The sequence below is a fragment of the Rhinoderma darwinii genome, chromosome 7 (assembly GCF_050947455.1).
Source record: "Rhinoderma darwinii isolate aRhiDar2 chromosome 7, aRhiDar2.hap1, whole genome shotgun sequence".
Classification (NCBI taxonomy): Eukaryota; Metazoa; Chordata; class Amphibia; order Anura; family Rhinodermatidae; genus Rhinoderma; species Rhinoderma darwinii.
This window is the reverse complement of record NC_134693.1, coordinates 137,159,619-137,180,484: the sequence shown is the minus strand read 5'-3', so window position 1 is coordinate 137,180,484 and position 20,866 is coordinate 137,159,619. Positions and strand designations below refer to the sequence as shown.

The following is a 20,866-nucleotide window of genomic DNA, read 5'->3' as shown; positions in this document are numbered from 1 at the left end:
GCCCGAGACAGATCCCGAGAACGGCCCTGCTTAAAAGGAAGATGGAATGTCAAGTCTATTTTACATAAGCCGTAGAACTTCTATCAAACGCCGCGCCACAAAAACACCCGCAAAACAGATCCGCCTGCAGCTAGCAATTCCTTTACAAGCAGCATCACAAGGCGGCGAGAGCAGGAAAGTTTCCATTAGTGAGTCCTTAATAAAGGAGCCAACATAGTGGAAAGGAAAAAAAAAAGACCCCCACACATACATGTTTATAAAAGAGCAGCTGTAGAGCGGCCGCCCGGCCCCTGGAGCTGCCTCCGTCTCCCTATAAACATTAGCCGGGCACGTTTCATTACACCATAAATGGACACCGACTCAAAGTCACAGGAGGCATGACGAGAACCTCCACCACAGGAGCAATTGTCCCCCCTCCCCCCCTGTACGGAAAATCATCATTTACCCTAGAGAAAAGTTAAGGGACGCAGGAAGATTCCGTCACGTCACCCATGGTACACCACAATGACCTACAAGCTTAAATAGTGTAATACGGGTGTATTCAGGTCACAGGTATAGCCTCCTATTTATGCCACTGTATAGGTATACGTCGCCCATAGGCCCTTAAGTTAAAAAAAAAAGTATATCCGCTTTTTTGCAGGTTGCCTCCGTATGGAATAGCGCAATTTACTACGCTATACCGTACATTTGAAAGAAAAAGATATGGCAGCGCATAGCGGCCTGACGGATGCCTAAAGCTTTCCCGACATTGAATATACTCTAAAGGCTATAAAGGACAAACATAGGGGTCCTTCATCCTGTGGCTCGCCAGCTGGTGAGAAACTACAACACCCTGCGGCTGTCAGGGCATACTGGGAGTTGTAGTTTCACTGGAGAGCCACCGGATGAAGGACCACTGTTTTATGAGAAATACATTTCCATGGTTATCCGTTACTAAATAGGTTCCCCAAATCTTAAAGTGTAACTAAACTTTTAAAAAACTTTTGGACATGTTATAGTGACATGTCAGAAGTTTTGATCGGTGGGGGGGGGGTCCGAGCGCTGAGACCCCCACTGATCGCTAAAACGAAGCGGCAGAAGCGCTGTGCTGCTTAGTTTCTGATCGGTTTATCCCGGAAAGCCAAGCGAGCGGTGTACGGGCTTATAAAAATTTCTATTGAGCCCGTACACCGCTCCGATGAAAGCCGAAACAAAGCGGCACAGCAATCAACCAAGTTCTGCCGCTTCGTTTTAACTGATTGGTGGGGGTCTCAGAGCTTGAACCCCCACTGCTCAAATCATCTGACATGTCACTATGAAATGTCAAAAGTTTTTTTTAAAGTTTACTCTTTAACACATAATGGCACTCCGGTCTTTGCAGGTGCCCCCCCCAGATCAAGCATAGGGAAGCTATAATGTTTACGCAGGAGAAGGAGCTCAGTGTACACAATGAAGGTTCATGCCAACCAGTGGTTAAAGTTGTGGACGACTGGAGGAGAGTTGAGCCTCGCATCTCCTTTTTCCCCAGAGATAGAGGAGTCCTATTAGATACACATTTTGTAATGAAAATCTGGTTGGTACTTTTTCATGAATTTTGGCCACTAGGTGTCCCTGATCTTTACAGGATGATAAAAGTTAAAGGGTATGTACAATGTTGCCACTAATTTTGCTTTATTGCTTGAATGCATCTGAAATAAAACTTTGCCAATAGTCCTAATTAAAACTCTCCCACCGTTTTGTGTATACAGCAGACCTATGCGTTTCCATGGTGGAAAACTACAAAACAAACCCTGTACCGTCTGATCCAGCAGTTAAATGCTTCTCCTTTTCTTGCTAATGTACAGACGCTAGAACAAGGGACAAAGGGAGATGAGTAACGCGACTGCAAGATCAGACTACACAAGATTTGTTTGTAGTCTGCCACCATGGAGACACATAGGTTTGTACAGGAGCTGTAGACACAAAACTACTAACAATTTCATTAATTATTGCAATTATTTTAGATGCATTGGAGCAATACAAAGAAACTGGTGCAAATGCGGCTGAATGGAAGTAAATGGACACATATTGTTCTTGGAAGCGTCATCTGACAGACACTTGCAATGAACACGAGCTCAAAAAATCTGAAAACAATATTTAAGGTAAAGGAAGCGCTTACGATTGGTGCACGCTGCAGTTGTAGAACACAAAGTCGACACTTGCAAACTTCTTTCCGGTTTCTTTGGACTTTAGGTAAAGTTTAACCACTCTCTTGTCACCTGCAAGAAAAAAAGTAAAAGGGTTTTTGGGTTATTTTGGCCGCACCCTGTAAGGAGAATCATGCTGTCCTATTCCACAGAAGGTAGAATTTGAGGGGGGGGCTGTGTTGTAGTGGGCCGCAAGATGAAGACTTGTGTGGCTGAGGGTTTAAGAACATCTTCAGAGAATACTTTAATTAGAGGGATGGTCCGATTTACAGAACCCATTTCCATACACCCTATTAGTGAAATCTAAGTTAATATCGGGGGGGGGGGGGGGGTCCTCTGTTCAGGATCCTCCTCTCTTGGACAGAGTGGAGAGCGGTTACATAGAGCGTCTCTCTCTCTGGAGGATCTGTCCTGTATTACACAGACAACCCATCGATATACATGTACAATGTGTAATGCTTCATTTTCCCTGTGGGGGCGCTGCAGGGAAACTGAACACATACTGTCTGGTTTCCCCACAGATTACAACTGATCGCTGGGGGTCTCAGTAGGGGGACACTGATCAGGAAGATACATTTCTAACAAGTAGAGATTTTCCAAGGCGGAGAGCCCCTCCCAGAGAAGAATATGCACATTGATCCTCGGAGATTATTAACCTAGGGATGTGTTCATATATTCAATGTGGGGCTCTTTACCTGTTGCAAAACTACAACTCCCAACATATCCATATAGCTCATAGCTATCCGAGCATATCGGGAGTTGCAGTTTTGCAACAGCTGAAGAGTCACAGGTTGAAGACGTCTGCCCTTGGTACACAACGGATGTAATGAGATGCTACATATAGCACAAACTTTTAAAGGGGGGCACAGGTGTAACTGTTGGTATTTAGGAGACATATGGCACTTGACTTTTTGCGCTACGTTGTTTTGAGTTTGACGTATTCGCCCCAACGCGGCCTGTGCTCGCTGCGCCACATACCGTAGCGCAATGGTTAAACTGAAGACTAGAAATAGGGGGGGGGTTATACATATTGAAAAACAGAGGAGTCTTCTGTTCTCCAACAAAAGCCGGCTCTCTAAGACAGAATTAAGGGAAAAGCCGTAAGAGCTGAGTAGGCGTTTTCAGCCAGACTAGGGGCTTTTGTTTGTGCTATTTATGAAGTTGGAATTAAGGCCGTGAAAACATCGCTCCCCCCTGTCCCTCGGCCGAGAGGCAGTGACGCCTGTGGCTGCTCACGCAGGGTCTTATGCAAGGACTGACCCCTCTCTGACGGGCGGGCTACACGCTGCAATTTCTACAACCACCCACTCACGGCACTGCTGCCCCCCAGAAAAACTGGGCATAAATCACAGCTGAGGGACAATAGACAAACCATTTAAAATGTTAAAGCTCAGTTCTCTACCAAGGAATGGTTTATGTATAATGTTGAGTAACTGTGTAAATTCTTTACATACTCCAGTCACATCCAAATCTGCACTCAAAACTCTTATCGACAGTCAAAACGGTGCCGAGATCCTACAATATAATGAATTCTGCAGTATTGCATTCTTTTTTTTTTTTACACTACAGAGTGCCTTTTGTGTTGTATTGCATTCTGGGAGATGTAGTGTACTTTAAAAAATAAATTTAAAAAAACAGACTACGGTATAGCACCAGGTACAACCACCACCTCTCCCACAATGCATCACAGACACAGAAGAGGTGTGTTGTTTTTTTTTTGGGTTGGGTGGGGGTAATAAGTTTTGGAAAGAAGAACATTGGTTCATCACAGATCTATTCCTTAGGATCATGGCATCCTATGGGTTAAAGCTCCCCTCCCGACAGGATGTTTATCCAGAGCAGCTTCACGTAAACAGTGTGGGGACTCTTCAGGGACTGTGTGTCTGAGCCCCATGACTTCATCTGTGTGACAACCCTACAGGATATGAAGTTCTTTGCGGGTCCATGAAGCTCACCCTGGCCTCGTGTGATGGGGATGACGTCCTTGGCAGTGGGAGACGTGCAGTAAATCTTCTCTCCCTCTATGTGTCCTTCCATTTCTGTGAAATCCTCGAAGGAGCAATTCACCCCAGCGGAGAGGTCAGGGACATTCCAGGCCTGGAGAACTATCTACAACACAAAGCAATAAAACAATTGCAAATATGTATCAAATAATTCTATAAATAATTAGAGAGAGATAAGAGACAGAGAAAGATACGAGAGAGAGAGAGAGAGAGAGAGAGAGAGAGGAGAGATAGACGAGACAGAAAGATACGAGAGAGAGCGATACGAGAGAGAGGAGACAGACGAGACAGACGGAAAGATACGAGAGAGAGAGAGGAGAGAGAGAGAGACGAGACAGACAAAGATATGAGAGAGAGCGATACGAGAGAGAGAAGAGAGGGACGAGATAGACAAAGATATGAGAGAGAGCGATACGAGAGAGAGAGGAGAGAGAGACGAGATAGACAAAGATATGAGAGAGAGCGATACGAGAGAGAGAGGAAAGAGACGAGAAGACCGAAACATACAAGAGAGAGCGATACAAGAGAGAGGGGAGAGAGAGGAGAAGAAAGAAAGATACGAGAGAGAGAGGAGAGAGAGATGAGACAGACAAAGATACGAGAGAGAGAGAGAGCGATACGAGAGAGAGGAGGGAGACGAGACAGACAGAAAGATACAAGACAGACAGAAAGATACGAGAGAGAGGAGAGAGACGAGACAGATAAAGATATGAGAGAGAGTGATACGAGAGAGAGAGGAAAGAGACGAAAAGACCGAAAGATACGAGAGAGAGAGGAGAGAGAGATGAGACAAAGATACGAGAGAGGCGAGAGAGACGAGACAGACAAAGATACGAGAGAGAGAGCGATACGAGAGAGAGGAGAGAGACGAGACAGACAGAAAGATACAAGACAGACAGAAAGATACGAGAGAGAGGAGAGAGACGAGACAGATAAAGATATGAGAGAGAGTGATACGAGAGAGAGAGGAAAGAGACGAAAAGACCGAAAGATACGAGAGAGAGAGGAGAGAGAGATGAGACAGACAAAGATACGAGAGAGTGCGATACGAGAGAGAGGAGAGAGACGAGACAGACAGAAAGATACAAGACAGACAGAAAGATACGAGAGAGGAGAGAGACAGATACGAGAGAGCGCGATACGAAAGAGTGGAGAGAGACGAAACAGACAGAAACATACGAGAGAGAGCGATACGAAAGAGCGATACGAGAGAGAGACGAGACAGACGCTATACTGTCCTGGGGACTGCAGTGTTGGCCGCTGTGGATATAACAAGATCTGTGATCACCACTTAGACAAAAAGTTTAGAACTTTCTATGACTCACCGGAATTTCGGACATAGTGACGGAAATGTTCTTGGGGTACACGGTCAGTTGGACACATTGGCGCTGGTCAGTTGTGAACCGGTGAAGCTCATCGGCGCGCTCACATTTGTCCTTTCGAGAACATCTGCAACATATAGAACGAGGAGTTTATAAATAAACCTTCTAGAAGCCACACAGAGCAGCAGAGCGCGCGCCACCCGTCAGCGCACAACACTGCTTCATTCATCCTGTAAGAAATAAAATCACCGTCTCCCCCTGACTGCGGCTTCAACTTAATTGGTTCTCTGGACGGGGACTTACAGGTGAGTGGCTCAGGCGAAGATGAGAATCTTTTTCCATCAAACAACGGGCGCTCGGCGGGAGCCATGACAGCTGAGAACGCAGCGCAGAGGACGCTGGAATTACTGCCGCAGACTGACAGCTCTCCTTTCCTGGGCGTCCAGCGGCTGCAGCGTTCGTTCTCTGCCAGACTGGACACATGAAGTGCGGCTTGTTGGGGAGACTGGCAGCTCGATACGTTGGGGAATTAGAAGTCCAGTAGCTGCCAAACATGTCCAGACGTGGCACAGAAGTTTTTCTAATCCTATGAAATGTATGGTTCTCCAGTTATCCTGAAACTACAACTCCCAGAAGAGCTGTCAGGGCATGATGGGACTTTCCGTTCCACAGCGGCTGGAGAGACCGCTTTCAGGCCGCTGTCCTACCATGAACCATTTTCATACAATGTTGTCAGAGCAATTCGAATTGTCCATAACTCAATTATTTAAAGGAGCAGGACACCTAAAGTCCTCCGCTTATAATAGTGCAGGAGCTTTATAAAAGAGGAGCGGCTGATATCAGTCACGTATAGATGTAAACATCTCTGCAGTCAGGGCAAATGTATGATGGGGAGTTAAAGCTAGATGCACCCACTCAATGCCCCCTAATCATACAAGGAAACTCTGTTAAAGGCCCAACTATCACGTAATTGGCCAAAAAATTGCAAATGGCCAGTAGAGGGGGACTCCTTCCGCTCCGGACTCCTGCAAGAGAAAATTGCATTGGCAGCCGGACAAAAATCGGATGCTCGAGCCCAATAAAATGGAGAGAGGGGATCACCATCAATGCATAACGGACCCATATAATGTATATTTCATAGGAGAGAAATGGTGACAGGTTCCCTTTAAGACTATCTTTTTTCCCTCCTTGTGACAAGTGTTTGTTCTCTGCGCTATTTTATCAAGTTCAGAAATGTCCTACAGCAGAAATGTGTATTAATATAAGATGGCGGCTCCGTCCTTGCTGCACCTGGCCTAAATTACCGCGCCTCGCTCTGCCGGTCTCCAGGGTGCGGGCCAGGCCTGTGGCTGCTCAGGGGGGGAATAGACCTGAGCTATATAAAGCAGAAGACTGAGAGGGGCTGTCATAAGGCAGCGGGGTACCGAGGCGTCGGAGAAGTCCCCCGGGATCCCCCGAGCAGGAAGAAGTCATACTTACGTATTGTGGAGCACACACCATCCGCAGTGGGGGTCCCGGGAGCCCAGGCAGGTGTCACAGCTCTGGTACTGCTCGCAACTCTCAACCGGCACGCGGGTGACCTGAGACAGAAGAGAAATATCACGTTAAATCATCATCATCATAGAAAACAGAATCAAGGGCAATAAAAAAAAAAAAAACAAGGACAGTAACCCGACATCATGGCGCATAACAAATACGTGGTGACCGCCAATATGGCGGCTGTTATGGCCCACCTATTTAGTCATCCTTCTTTCCCAGGCGCAAAGCATCCCTCATTTTCCTAACGAGGAAGACGTGCCATTCAGAAGACCGGAAGGGATTAGGGTATGTGCAAACGTAGTGTTTTCAAGCGTATTTCGGGGCATTTACGCCTCGAAAAACGGCTGAAAAAAACGCAAGCAGAACCCCTACAAACATTTGACCATTGTTTTCAATGGGAAATTCGGCGTTCTGTTCCATCGGGGTGTTTTTTACGACTCAATTTCGAAAAACGGTGCGTAAAAATACGCCAGCGAAAAAGAAATGCATGTCACTTCTTGAGCCGTTTTTGGAGCCGTTTTTCATGGACTCTATAGAAAAAAAGCTCCAAAAACGTCCGTAAAAAAAAAACTGCGAAAAACGTGAGTTGCAAAAAAAACTTCTGAAAATCAGGAGCGGTTTTCCCTTAAAAACAGCTCCGTATTTCCAGACGTTTTTTGTGTTTGCGTGTGCACATACCCTAAGAATCCTACAGGAAGATATAAACGCACCCAGCTTATCCAGTCTCCTGAATGGCAAATCTCCCCAGTTTTACAGTGAAACGTCACCTATTTCCTTAACTAGAAGCATCTTGTAACAACCCACCTGGGAGCTAGGACCGCTCACACGCCTATGTAACAATACAGCAGTCATAATGGCTGTCTCCCATCTTTTCCAGGCTTCTGAATGGCACATTTCTCTAGTCATGCTGCAAGAGATCCTCTATTACCCTTACAAGGGAAATCTGCCATTGGAAAAGATGGGTGAAACCGCATTGGGAGCTAAAACAGAAGCCATAATAGATGTCACCCAGATTTCCCTTCTTCTGAATGGCAAATCTACGATGATACTTGTTCCATGGGTGTCTATATATGACATGCACAGAGAATTCTGCGCTAGAACAATACGCTGTTAGACCGCAGCCCGGACCGATGGAGCGGAGCAGGGAGAATTGGAGCGGTGTACCTAGACCGTCTCCCCGGGCAAGGACTGGCGGTGCGCCATGCCTTCCACTATGCCGTGTATACCCCACGTGCCCCCTAGACCTCCCTGTAACCAATACCCTCTTGTGAGCGGATCTTCGCCCTGCGTCTCCAGCCCTAAATACCAGAGAGGGGCTCATTAACCCTTTAATTCTCCACCACAGAACAACATGTGCCGAGCAGTGCGATAATCGCTGCATATAAAATGGAGGGCGATGCGAGGAGCAGCCTGAAGGCACCCAAAGGGGTTGTAACCCAGCTTTCCTGCACTCCTGAATGGTAAATCTGCTGAGCTATGCAGCCATATGGTACCAGGGCGGGGTATTAATACATGCCTAGTCATACTTGCCTTTGAAGACTCTATAATTCAAAAGGGGTAGAATGGTCACCCAGCTTTTCCAGAGTCCTGAACAGCTCATTTTGAACCCAATGTCCCAATTCAGAATGCGGATTATATCCCAAAGGGGTTAACCCCCAGCTTTTTAAGGGTTGCTCTGGTTAGATTTGAACCCATGACTTCCGCGATGCAAGGCAAAAGTTAAATGTATCCAGCCTGTGTTGGCACGCCTGGTATACGCAAACTGGCACCGATTGGTCAGGTACAAGGGAAGGGGTTCACGGTCATGCAGCGGATTGCTTAGAGAATCCATCCTAGGCGCTGGTGGAAATTTTCCGCTCTGCCAACGCGGTCTAGAAACGGACGGCGCCATGCGGAGGGAAAAAAATGATAGACTATTTATGAATATTGCGCGGTTCAGGACTGCGCCATTGTTTTATGGGCTTTCAAATACGAGATCATTTCCATCTATCTGGATTTTTTTCGTGAACGGTTCGATTCTCGTTTGCTTTGTAAATCGTTAGGTTTTGGTCAGGCGACAATTCGCACAATAGATCTACGTAACAAAAAGCGACATACAAAAGGCAGCGCTACGAGGGATCAGCGGCGACATTCTGCCCCAAAATATTCTAGCGCTTTCCAAAATGATTTCCATAAATTGCAATCTGCGACTTTACCACTATGCAGAGCTAAAGGGAAACTCCACCTTCAATTCGGACAGGTCATAGGGGTACACGAGAAGAAACTAGTGCTGGTTACTGATCTTTCCAAGACTCCCAAATATCTCTAAGTAGTGACATGGGAGAGGCTTGACTGCATGACTGGGAAGATATGCCATTCAGGAAACTGGGAAAGCTGGGCGACAGTCAATATGACTACTTATATAGCTCGCTGAAGGATTGTCACTCGGCTTTCCTGTACACCCGAATAATAAATCTTCCTAGTTAGGGAACGGGGACAGTTAAAAGGAACACTCCAGGTAAAACAGATACATTATGTTATGCCTAGTGAAGGCCCTGAGGGGGTGGAGCATGACACAGGGAATTAAATAACACTAAACAGAAAGTCAGGCTCCACCCACTCAGGCAGAACACAGCATATCAGCTTCCTTTAGACTGTTCCATTAACTTCAGAGGTAGGGAGTAGAATGGGACTCCGCTCTGCCTGGGACTCCCACAAGTGGAATCTATGGACTTACGGGGTAGCTACCTATAGGCGGCACTAGAGACACAGGAGGAGAGCTAATTTGCATACTTTTCCCAGGGAGCATTGCCTGCTAGACTTCTTACACCAGCTGGATCTCCACAAGGAGACCCAGTACCCCCCCAGTATTGGCAGCTGCAAAGGTTTGATCACACATGGGATGAAAAGTCATCCTCGGAGGCTGGGCTGGAGACAGGAGCACAGAATTCTGGGTAACGATCATTTTTTTTCCCCAAGTTGCGATTGCTGCAAAAACCGCAACACCTGCTATTTGTTGCGGGTTTTACTTCCACATTGAACTCAATAGGGAAAACCCTCAACAGAAAAGCAATGATTCTGCGACACAAATTGACAAAAAAACCACAGGTCAATTAATAGACCGTTTTTCTGCGGATTTTTTTTCAAACCGCATCCCCTCTGCTGCTGCTGTCAAGCGCTGCGGATTTTCCTGCAATGAAATAAAATATGCTAAATTTACGCTACGTGTGAACCTGGTCCCAAGGTGAAGATCTCCTCCCTGGTGTCGTTTAGAGGAGCTGTACTCTGCCCTAGGTGACAGGTGCTCCTTAAAATCTTCTCGTTGCTGTCAAGGCTCCTTATGGGTTAAAATAAAATATCAGCCAAACGATTCTCCCAACCTGAAGCTGCAAATATGTCTCATTCAGGAGCCTGAAGAACAAGAGAAAGTAGATACTTAGCCAAAACATTGCTAAGATCACAGATCCGCGCCCCACTCAAGGCCGTGATCAGGAACGCTCCCTGATTACATTTGCATGGAGACTGGGAAATTTCACAAGAGAAGCGATATCGTAGGTGTCTCGCCTGTACGCTCGCTCTTCAGAACCGGCGCATTAAATCCTGAGGGTGACATTTAAAAGGTAGACTGTGCACAGATCAAACCTTGCAACACTACATTATTCTTGGGTTCCATTCGCCTTTTTATCCTCATCCCCTATGGTCAAGAACCTACAAACCAAGTCCTCTTTATATACAGAAATCAGGAAGTCAAGAAGCCCAAATTTTCATGAAACTGTAGGATTACTATGTAGAATTAATTTACTGTAATTTCTGGAGAATTCTTGCCTGAATTTGAGATTATAGCTGGGGGCGCTGTTGCATTGAGGTCTAAGAAAAAGGTCAGTGGTGAAAAGGGGTACTGCAAACGTAGATAATATAATTAACATTATTCGAAGGAAGACTCCAAAAAATAAAGCAGAATCCTCTAATTAAGATGTTACAATAAGTAATACATTATATAAGGTGATATAATATAGTAAGTTTTATGGGTAGTGATGTGTCCCTTTAAGATGGTGCTTGACATGCTGAACCACTGGCACTGTAGTGGAATCTGCAGAGTAGGGCACTGCTCATAGAGCTCTGCTGAGAGATGGTAACTGCAAATCCTAGAGTGCGCCCCTAACCTACGGCTCTCCAGCACGCTGCAAAAGTACAACTCCCAGCATGCTGCAAGCTCGGAGTTGTCGTTTTGCAGCAGTTGGAAAGCCACAGGTTGAGGGGACCCTGTCAGAGAGCAGAAGATGTGGTCCAATTATTTAAATTGCTCTTTTCATCCATACATGTATTTCCAAGGCCAAGTGCATAATTTTGTATTCACCTCTAATGTAGTCCACATTGAGCAGCTCCATGGCAGATGATGGCGCTATACAAAACAATATAATCCTTGGTTGCTAGTGGTTACTGAACAATGGCAATATACAGGAAAACCAAACCAAACCCGTTTAGACTTTGGCTTGCAGAACTACTGGCCCATGGAGGGGGGAGCAGAAAGTCCCAAATAAAAAGAAGAGCGCTCCAGCTTCCCAGGAGAGGATTCACCACTAATAACCGTCCAATTACACGAATCTTATGATTTATGAGCCGTTTTGTCCTATAAAGTCTTGAAATGTATCTCAAAACAAAAAAAGCCCCAACTCTGGAGTTTCCCAACAATTTTCAGAACTTCAAGAGGTTCTTCACTTTGTAAAATCCATGGTTTGAAGGGTCCCTTAACAATAAGCATATCACAAAGTTTCCCCCTTCTGGGACCCCCAGCGATCAGCTGTAATCTGTGATGAGACTGGTTAGTAAGTGTTCAGTTTCCCTGCAGCGCCACCACAGGAGAAATTTAGCATTACAGTGTCCATTAATATGTCGTCTGTATAATACAGGACAGGTCCTCCAGAGAGAGAGACGCTCTTTATAACCGCTCTCCCCAAGAGATGAGGATCCTGAACAGAGGACCCCCCTCAACTCAGAATTTTCTAATCTGCTAAATAAAGAGTATTCTAAACTGGACAACCCCTTTAAAAATCCATGATGTCTGAATCTCTCTGTATTTGCCAATACAAACAAAGGACTTGTCCCAGAAAACAGCCAGACAAGCAAAAAATACAGAACAAAAAGAAACACTAAACCCCCTAAACAATATCCGTTTACACAGCTCCTCGAGACGTCACATAACGCTACATTAAATCTGGAATGTATCAGTGTGTTCTGTGATAGAGGAACGCTCCCTCCAGCTCTATCAATAAACCATTGCGAGGAAACAAAATAACGAAATTCTGTTTTTGTTTGTCTTTTTTTTTCCCCTTTTGAGTCTAGTTTTTATTCCTAAGGTTGAGTAGCAGCTGCTTTCATCGGATACACCACCAGTCAATGGTACTTATGAAATGTATTAATATTTGCCTGCCGGCTGCTAGGTAATTAGATTCCACATGGAATGGCTTGTTAATTTAGCTGGTTCCTCTTAAATATGAAGCTCTAGGCCAGCTTTTTGGAATTAAAACATTGGAGCGACCCACCACCGGGGTCTTCTACTCCCCAAATGGAATATTTCTCACGTAGCCGGAATACAACCTTGTAAATGAGAACTACGAAGTCGAATATTGTAAGAAACGGGAAGATACAACTTGGCTGACATGACCCCATCAACTCACATAAAGCTCCTGTACATGTCAGGACATTAGCCGAACAAGGACTCCTACCCATAGGACAATGAAATATGGAGTCATTAATACCGGGGCATTAGAAGGACAATTTACCGGCGCGTGAGGCGTACAAGAATAGAACGCACAGCTGGAAGACCAACCGTACTAGATAAAGCAACTTCAATGCATCACTGGCCCACAAAAGTAGGCTAGATAATCCATCATGTGAAGGACATGCCCCCCCCCCACCTGTCCACGACTATCACCTGTGACTTTACCTTCCAAGATGAACGGGAAGATGGAGCTGGTGATTTGGATAGGACGAGTGTGAAGTGGAGATTATAAGGCAGCCAATTAATAACACGGGTGACATCGGAAGCGGATTATATATTTAATTCCATTTAAAAGTCATCATCCACGGGGGGGGGCACAGCAAGGAACCAACAGGAAGGATTCTGAGGACCTGGCCTACATAATGTACGGTTGTAGGGAATACGGCATATATCTTAACGACACCGTGGGTCTAGGGGGCTTTATGGGTTATTATTCAAAACATTACCCTAGAGGACCAGTGGAGGAACAGTGGTTTGGCTATGGGGTGTGATGAATGTGCAGTCACACCTAGAACCTAATGTCCGAGGAGACCCAAGGGCCCCGCGACAGAGGTACTGGAGGGGGGGGGGCAGGCTGGGACAGAATTCACAGGAGGAGCTTCAAGATGAAAAATTTTTAGGATATTTTTAGAGAGCCAGATGTCTCACGGTTATTGATGATCAGCAAGTCAATGGTCCATCCCAAGACCACTTCTAACATGAACCTCATCCTCATAGAAAAAAGGAGGTGGTGTGTTTTTGAAAAATCTCCTTGTGTGACATTGTCCCCCATGAGGCCTAATTTTCAGCCCGAATATTGCATCCGGCCATAATATAGGGCCAAGTGTGGTCTTCAGGGCAAGTTCCCATAATTAATGTTGTATTTTATGCTTGTCGATGTGAGCAGACCACCACTGCTGTCCATGGATCTATGAGTCATGGTGGTTGGATATGGCAAATGGCCGTGCAATTATTAAATTTTTTGGCAAAGGTATCTCCAATTTAGAGGTGTACAAACTGAACACCAATACCAATGAGATCCTATCCTGGAAAAGGCTTATATAGTCATGACAAAGCAGCCGTTCTAGACTTTCGGTTGAGTTCCACAATGCCAAAAAAACAAAATCCTGTAGCAATTCTGCTGTATTTTGGTTCAGATCAAAAAAATTTAAGTTACGAGAGGCATCTGAACAATGCGAGGCGACCACAGTGAGCAGGTTTGCTGTTGGGACCATTCCAAGCGCATCCCTGTCTTAATCCGACAGATTTGGTACCCATCCAAGCAGCTCTCGGAGGGAGATAAGGAATTTTCGAGGAGTTTATTGCCGAGATTAAGATCGATGCAAGTAGCTGCCGGCTTTCTTCAAGTTTAAAGAAGAAACAAAATGTAAAATTCTGTGAGGAGCAAAAACTAGGAAGAGATATCAAAGTCACTTTACAATCATTCTACAGGGCACAGCGCGGACTCCCGGACCACAAAGCACTGGTTATTACTGGGCTCCGAAGCTCGAATACATCCAGGGTGCCATCATACTGGTAGGTAAGTGGGCATCCTAGGAAATCCTAGGGCGTTCTGTGGATAGGCCATAAATGTCTGTGATGTGAATACCCCTTTAAGGTCATCACGAGTTGAATGTTCAAAAACTATCTTTCCCGACTCCCCATTACCATGAACGGACATGTTATTTCTAAGGCGGGATTACGATAAGTGGCTGCCAGGCACCTCTCTTGCCACTTCTTTTAAAGAGGATCAGACAGTTTAAAGTCCAACCGCTCCAATCCCCGTTTCCTCTGACGTCCGCCGGTTTCCATAGACATGAAATTTTTGCAAATCCAGTGGGTTCTGCTGACAAAAATCTCAAGTCTATGGCCTGCATGGTTACAATACAATAGGTAAATTAGATATAAGACAGGGACAGGGAGTTTATTCTTTCGACCCATCGCAGAAAATATCAAAAATTTCATCTTAAAGGCCTTTTTCAAAAAATGTGGGAGCATGATTCTAGAAAGATCATTGCGGAGTAAGTGAAAGAATAAAGAGGGTGCTAGAAGTGACATCACTAATGGAGTGAAAGAGTGTATAGATTCAGAGGACAGCATGGTGATAGTGGATTTACATCCGGCAAAAATTTAAAAAAAGTTCTAGAATTGTTTTTGTAAAAAAAAAAAAAAAAATGAATAAGCACCAGAAATTAAAAAAAATTCTTTGAAGTGATTATAACCCAGTCACCCCTCCTCATAGAAAAAATTTACATTCACAATGACCAGATAATGTTTCTGAGTGGGGGGGAATTATTTGCTAGGAGATGTTTTTCCTCTCTCCATGCAGTTAATGGCGTTTCAATTAAAACTACAAACGAAAAGGGGATAATTATGCAAAAGTGGCTTCTCACCAGCAATATGTAATGTGTAATAAATGCATATTTAAAAAAAAAACAAAAAAAACAATTACAAACTCATTTAAAAGGGATGGCAGAATGAAATGTAATTTATTCTATAACATAAACAAACAGAAGTAGCAAACCAGCCCTTCCAAAACGCATGAATTACAATTAGGAAAAAAATAAAAATAAAAGATGAATAAGAGGATAATTTTATTACAACAGCACCCCCAGTGGTCAAACGTAAAAAAAGAAAAAAAAAATACTAAAAAAAGATAGCAAATTCCTTTATATATAAATTTTAGTAGAAACAAAAAAAATACAAAAAATTAATTATAAAATAAAAAAAATTATAAATATAAATTCACTTACTAATAACTCATTTTAGTAGACAAATAATATTTTTTTTTAATTAGAATTAAAACAAATTCGAATATAAAAAAAAATTAATGATTAAAAACCACCCAACTGTGATCGCAAATGATTTTTTAACTATTTCAAGGCCTAGAAGGGAATCTCGCCCACGCGGCCGATCTCAGGAGGATTTAAAAGGCCAGGTTGCGGTTTAATCACATCGCACTTGTTACAAACCTCATTTAATTTGAAGGTACTAGATACAGACTCTCCCGTGTATGGTTCTATTTAATGCACAGAGTGGACTAAAGATGTATTAGCAACGATCTAAGAAATGTGTATAGCCGGATCAATACCTCTTCCAAGAAGCAATCCTATTTCCTTATTCCACAGGGAATCCTGCGAGATGAAAGACTCTCTGATATCCCCCCCCCCTCTGATTGTACCCTGGGCACAGGATGCCGCTGGAGACCCGGAGAGACCAGCTTGGAAGGGTTACAGGCATTTCATTAATTGCTCCTCTACGTTTGATTAAAATCCTTCATTCCTTCATGGCCCTTCAAGCTCACTTACAACTGTGCATTTAATTACATTCTCTGCTGCCCAGATAACTGTAACCCCCGATCAAATATTTCACTTTATTAACAAAGGGGGATAGTGGCACAGCATGGCGGGGTTCAAGCAGAAGCAGTAACGGGATGAAGAGTAAAGAAAAAGCTTCGAGATTCAAAATGGAAAAAAAAAAAGTTTCGCATTATTTAGCGATACTTTATTTTATTGGATTCAAATTCTATTCTTAGACAAAATTAAAAAACATTTCCTTTGCATTATACAAAGCGGAGCTTAGCATAGCGGGGGGCCGGGTCTTTAAAGGATTATCCCTGGTTTTGCAATATTTGGATATTTTTGAATTTATGAATATTTTATTGATTTAATTTTTTAGGAGGCGATTCTGCTAATGAATCAGTTTATAATAATGGTGGCGGAGTGGGAAGAGGTGCAATAATGAGGCAGGTAGTACAGAAAATGGGTGCAAAAATATGGGGATTCTCCAAAAATGGGGCAGTGTGTTGTTTTTTTTTAGTAGTATCTTGGTCAGGCAGTGCCAACCCAGGAAAAACTAGCACTGTACAAGGAATGAGCTTCATGAAACAGCCTGTCTAGGTCTCATCCTTGATACCAGTGAAAAACTCCTGAAAAACATTCGACTTCCCGGGTAACCACAACTACCCCCATCTTGTCGTTAACAGAAGTCATCCTGTTATGTAGACATGGAGGGAGAAAAATTGCGGACCAAAGTACAGAGCTGCTAACATCAATTTCAAGTCCAGACAAAGGGGTGATACATAGGATTTATTGGGTTTTAAAACAATAAAGGCAGCTTGAGGCTACGCGTTTCAACGCTGGACTAGCGTCTTCATCAGGCCAAAAGATCGCTTGTGATCTTCACCATGTGGTGCTGTGGTATTTTCTCGTTTTCTTTTTAGGATCCTGTTATGTAGGCAAACCCTTATTGGTTCTCGTATCTGGAGGAATAGCCCCGACTTGAAGGATATTTTCACGGCCAAGATCTTCTTCCAACCTGCTCCATTATAAGAGGACTGTACAGATGGAGCAGAACTGATTGCATCATGCAACGCTGCATGGTTTGTGCAAGGCCTGAGCGGAAAAAGTACTTTAGCTGAGCCTAGACACAGACCAAACTAGTCACATGATTAAACTTTCATGTCACTAAAGTTGTACAACTATTCTCACCATGAGTGAATTGAAATAGTTGGGACAAATGCCCTAGCGTCCGCGTTCACTTCAAATGCTGCAAATCACGTCAAACCCCGTAAAACCATGCAAATTCTGCATGGGCGAGACTTCAGCATGAAGTCCTATGTAAAGCCAAAAACAACACAAGTTGTGCTAAATGACAAACTCAACTCTGCTCAATTTTTATCTTGATCAGTTTAGCTGCTTGGGCCAAATTTGCCACTTTCCAGACCTATATATTCATTCACGTGCATATACATCTATGGCTGCTCTTGGTGGCACATTCCTGATCAGAAGCCGTCATTGACCAACTTCATCTATGAAGCCTCCAGTTCTGTATCTGATGGGCGTTTTTGGGTAGTAACTCATAATCAGGGGTTAATTGCATTAATTGCAGTCCCACTTAAGCTGCACATACACTTGCAATAGCTGTTGCCCGACCCCCCCATACACACACAATGGGGAGAGGGGACTAAGCTGCTTCCTGGCCCCACTGAGAATCGGGCATTTTGAAATCCATCATGCCCGATCCTTCTTTTCCGGACATCTGCCATCATTGGAGAGTCGGAAACACCGCCATACACAAAAGATAGTAGGTCGATCACGCCAAAATCGTCGGGTTTGGTGTTCTGTCATCTAATGTGTATTGGTACCGTAAGTAATGTCTTTGGTATTAAACCGAGAAGTTGGAATTTGTCGAGAGGCCCATTCCATGACTTCCATCACATACTGTACATACACTGTTCCTTGAACAAAAAAAAACAAAAAAAAAGTGTGACTAAATTATACTTTTTTGTCTCTAATTTTTATTTTTATTATTATTCTCATTAAAATTCTATTTCGGCAGATGCAACCGTCTAGAAAATCCGACACCAGCAGCTGTTAAGTCTGAAAGCAAACTGTAGGACTTTGTAGGTGTCGGTACATCGGAGTACGGTTTCCATTGTGACCAATCGAGAAACAAAAAGTTGCTTATTTTTATTATACGAAATCTATTGTTTCAAAGCAAAATCTACATACGTGAAAAATGCGCCATATGGTTATTACGAGGATGTGTTGTCCTGTATTTCTTTCCTTTTGACAGTAGGAGTTTACGGCCGACATATTGTCACATTCGCGTGAAATAGATAGCAGAAGTGGAGAGGCAGGAGATTTCAGGTGTTGATCTGTACCATGTTTAGTGGCTATTTATAAGACACCCTACTTACCAATGAAGAAATCCCTCAGGGGGGTTTCATTTGTGGTGTGAACACCCCCACAGCTGTCATCGGCATCGTTTTCTTCCACGCAGAGTAGGGGAATGATGGAACCAGACAGAGAAGGAACAGAGCAGAAAGGCTGTCATGCCGATGGTGAAGAAGGACCCGGATTCATCTTCTAGCTCCGAAACCCCTCCAATGCATCATTTGCCATCAAAAGGAGAACTGAGGAAGAGTGTGGAGCGGTCACCCACCTCATCTCCAACCAAGATGCAAACATTCATGGATAACAATGGAAAAAAGTTTCCTGAAGAACCCCCCATCCCTTGCCTTGCATCTTATCCTACTACCACCCACCACTTCCCCAACCCAACGAGGACACCACATCTCACATCTTTTTGATGCTACCTGGGCTTGACAATTCCTTGTTACTTTGCTTACTTTTCTCCTTAGAATATATATTTTTCTGGAGACAGCTCTTCGGGGAGGAAGGTGGCGGCTGTGAGTCAGTTTGAACATAACTCTCGAAAGAGGGAACATGAGTGGATAGAGAAGACACGGGACAACATGGTGGGAAGGCTTGGCAGTGTGACAATTTACTCGGCTGGCTATGAAGATGTGCATTGACCCTCGAAGAGGCCTCTTATCTTGCCTATAATACTCGAGAAGGAGACAGTTCAGCAGATCTGTACAGAACCACACTTTGTACAAACTTTTTTAGAAATTCTTCCCATCCTGAGGCTACAGGACTTGGGAATCGATGAAGTCCTCCACAAATATATATAGAAACCTAAGAAAACGCATTATTTAGAGCAAACGCCAACTGCTTGAATGGATATTCCTTATTTTAAGGCATGCGTTATGTCTTATTAACTTTGGGGAGTGTTCACCCTCAAAACTTTTCTATGAATAAAAGAAGTGGGACTTAAGACAACCCAAAAATTCCCCAAGTCGTTACTCACTTAATAGTCAATCAAACTATCTTAGATTTACGGTGATCGCTTAGGGTATGTTCACACGGCCAAATTTCAGACGTATACGAGGCGTATTATGCCTCGTTTTACGTCTGAAAATACGGCTCCAATACGTCGGCAAACATCTGCCCATTCATTTGAATGGGTTTGCCGACGTACTGTGCAGACGACCTGTTATTTACGCGTCGTCGTTTGACAGCTGTCAAACGACGACGCGTAAAAATACAGCCTCGTCAAAAGAAGTGCAGGACACTTCTTTGGACGTTTTTGGAGCTGTTTTCTCATAGACTCCAATGAAAACAGCTCCAAAAACGGACGTAAAAAACGCCGCGAAAACGGCGCGAAAAACGTCTGAAAAGCAGGGTCTGTTTTCCCTTGAAAACAGCTCTGGATTTTCAGACGTTTTTGTTGACTACGTGTGAACATACCCTTACACAGAAAACAGATGCTCGGTGACCACCACTAACGGTAGCCAACATCTTTCCTAAGTAGTGGAATTCGCCTATAAAACGGCAGCGGGTGACCGTAATGGCGGCCACCAGTGATTGATCGCTTACATTTTCAAGGAACTTTCATCTTGGTTCCTCGTAGTTAGGAGACAAATTCCAAGAAAAAGTCAAAATCTCTAGCACCAGAACATTGACAAGTAGCAGACAAACCGGGTTGAACAACTGGGTGCTGACCATTGGACTTATCCACGATTATACCTTCAATTATTGAAATTTCTGATTAAAAAGGGCCCAAACTTCAGCGCCCCCGAAATGCAAAAAGTTACAAATACATCGATGGAGCTCTGTAGTACCTGTTTTTCCGTCATAGCATAGATGAACTGCCGATCAGGGCTCAACACCAAATCCCGCAAGATAGAATTTCCCTCGTGTACTAGGACATTTTCGTACTGCTGTGTAGCGAGGGAGAACAGTCCAGACAAGTCGACCAGGATCTGTACATGAAAGAAAAGAAAAAAAACAGTATTAGCGATTTTACGTAAGGTTTACAAGGTCATTTATGGTCCGTTTGTAGACAATTGGTGACAAATTAGTTGTGTTAAGTACAGAGAGTAGTGGCCGCCACATTGTCACTTCATGTTATAATATACCTCAGGTCAACTCATTAGATCCTATAAAGCTGGTAAGAATTATGCTGGTTAGGCTCACAATAGGATTTACAACCAGGCCATAAGGAGCCCAAATAATCTCTATCTCCAATGTGAGTCATTAAAAAAGAGTTCTCCGCTTTGGACAATCCCTACTAGTTAGGAGGGACCCCTGACAATAACCGGACCACAGTGATCAGCTGTAATCTGTGGGAAAACCTGGCAGTACCTGTTCAGTTTCCCTGCAGTGCCACCACTGGAGAAATGAAGCATTACACAGTGCCCATTCATATCACTGTGTTGTCTGTGTAATGCAGGACAGGTCTATATAACTG

The 20,866-nt window shown here is 44.0% G+C and overlaps 1 protein-coding gene across 3 annotated transcripts in view; it reads right to left on the bottom strand.

Annotated features, from left to right (window-relative positions):
• PLXNA1 (plexin A1) overlaps positions 1 to 20,866 on the bottom strand; it is a 288,333-nt gene that overhangs the window by 110,732 nt on the left and 156,735 nt on the right. For all 3 annotated transcript variants that reach the window (XM_075831799.1, XM_075831801.1, XM_075831800.1), the window contains exons 4-8: positions 20,238 to 20,378; positions 6,970 to 7,070; positions 5,494 to 5,617; positions 4,121 to 4,274; positions 2,138 to 2,237 (exon numbers count right to left, since the gene is read on the bottom strand). In XM_075831799.1, coding sequence (XP_075687914.1) covers positions 2,138 to 2,237; positions 4,121 to 4,274; positions 5,494 to 5,617; positions 6,970 to 7,070; positions 20,238 to 20,378 — 620 coding nt within the window. The remainder of the gene's footprint in view (positions 1 to 2,137; positions 2,238 to 4,120; positions 4,275 to 5,493; positions 5,618 to 6,969; positions 7,071 to 20,237; positions 20,379 to 20,866) is intronic.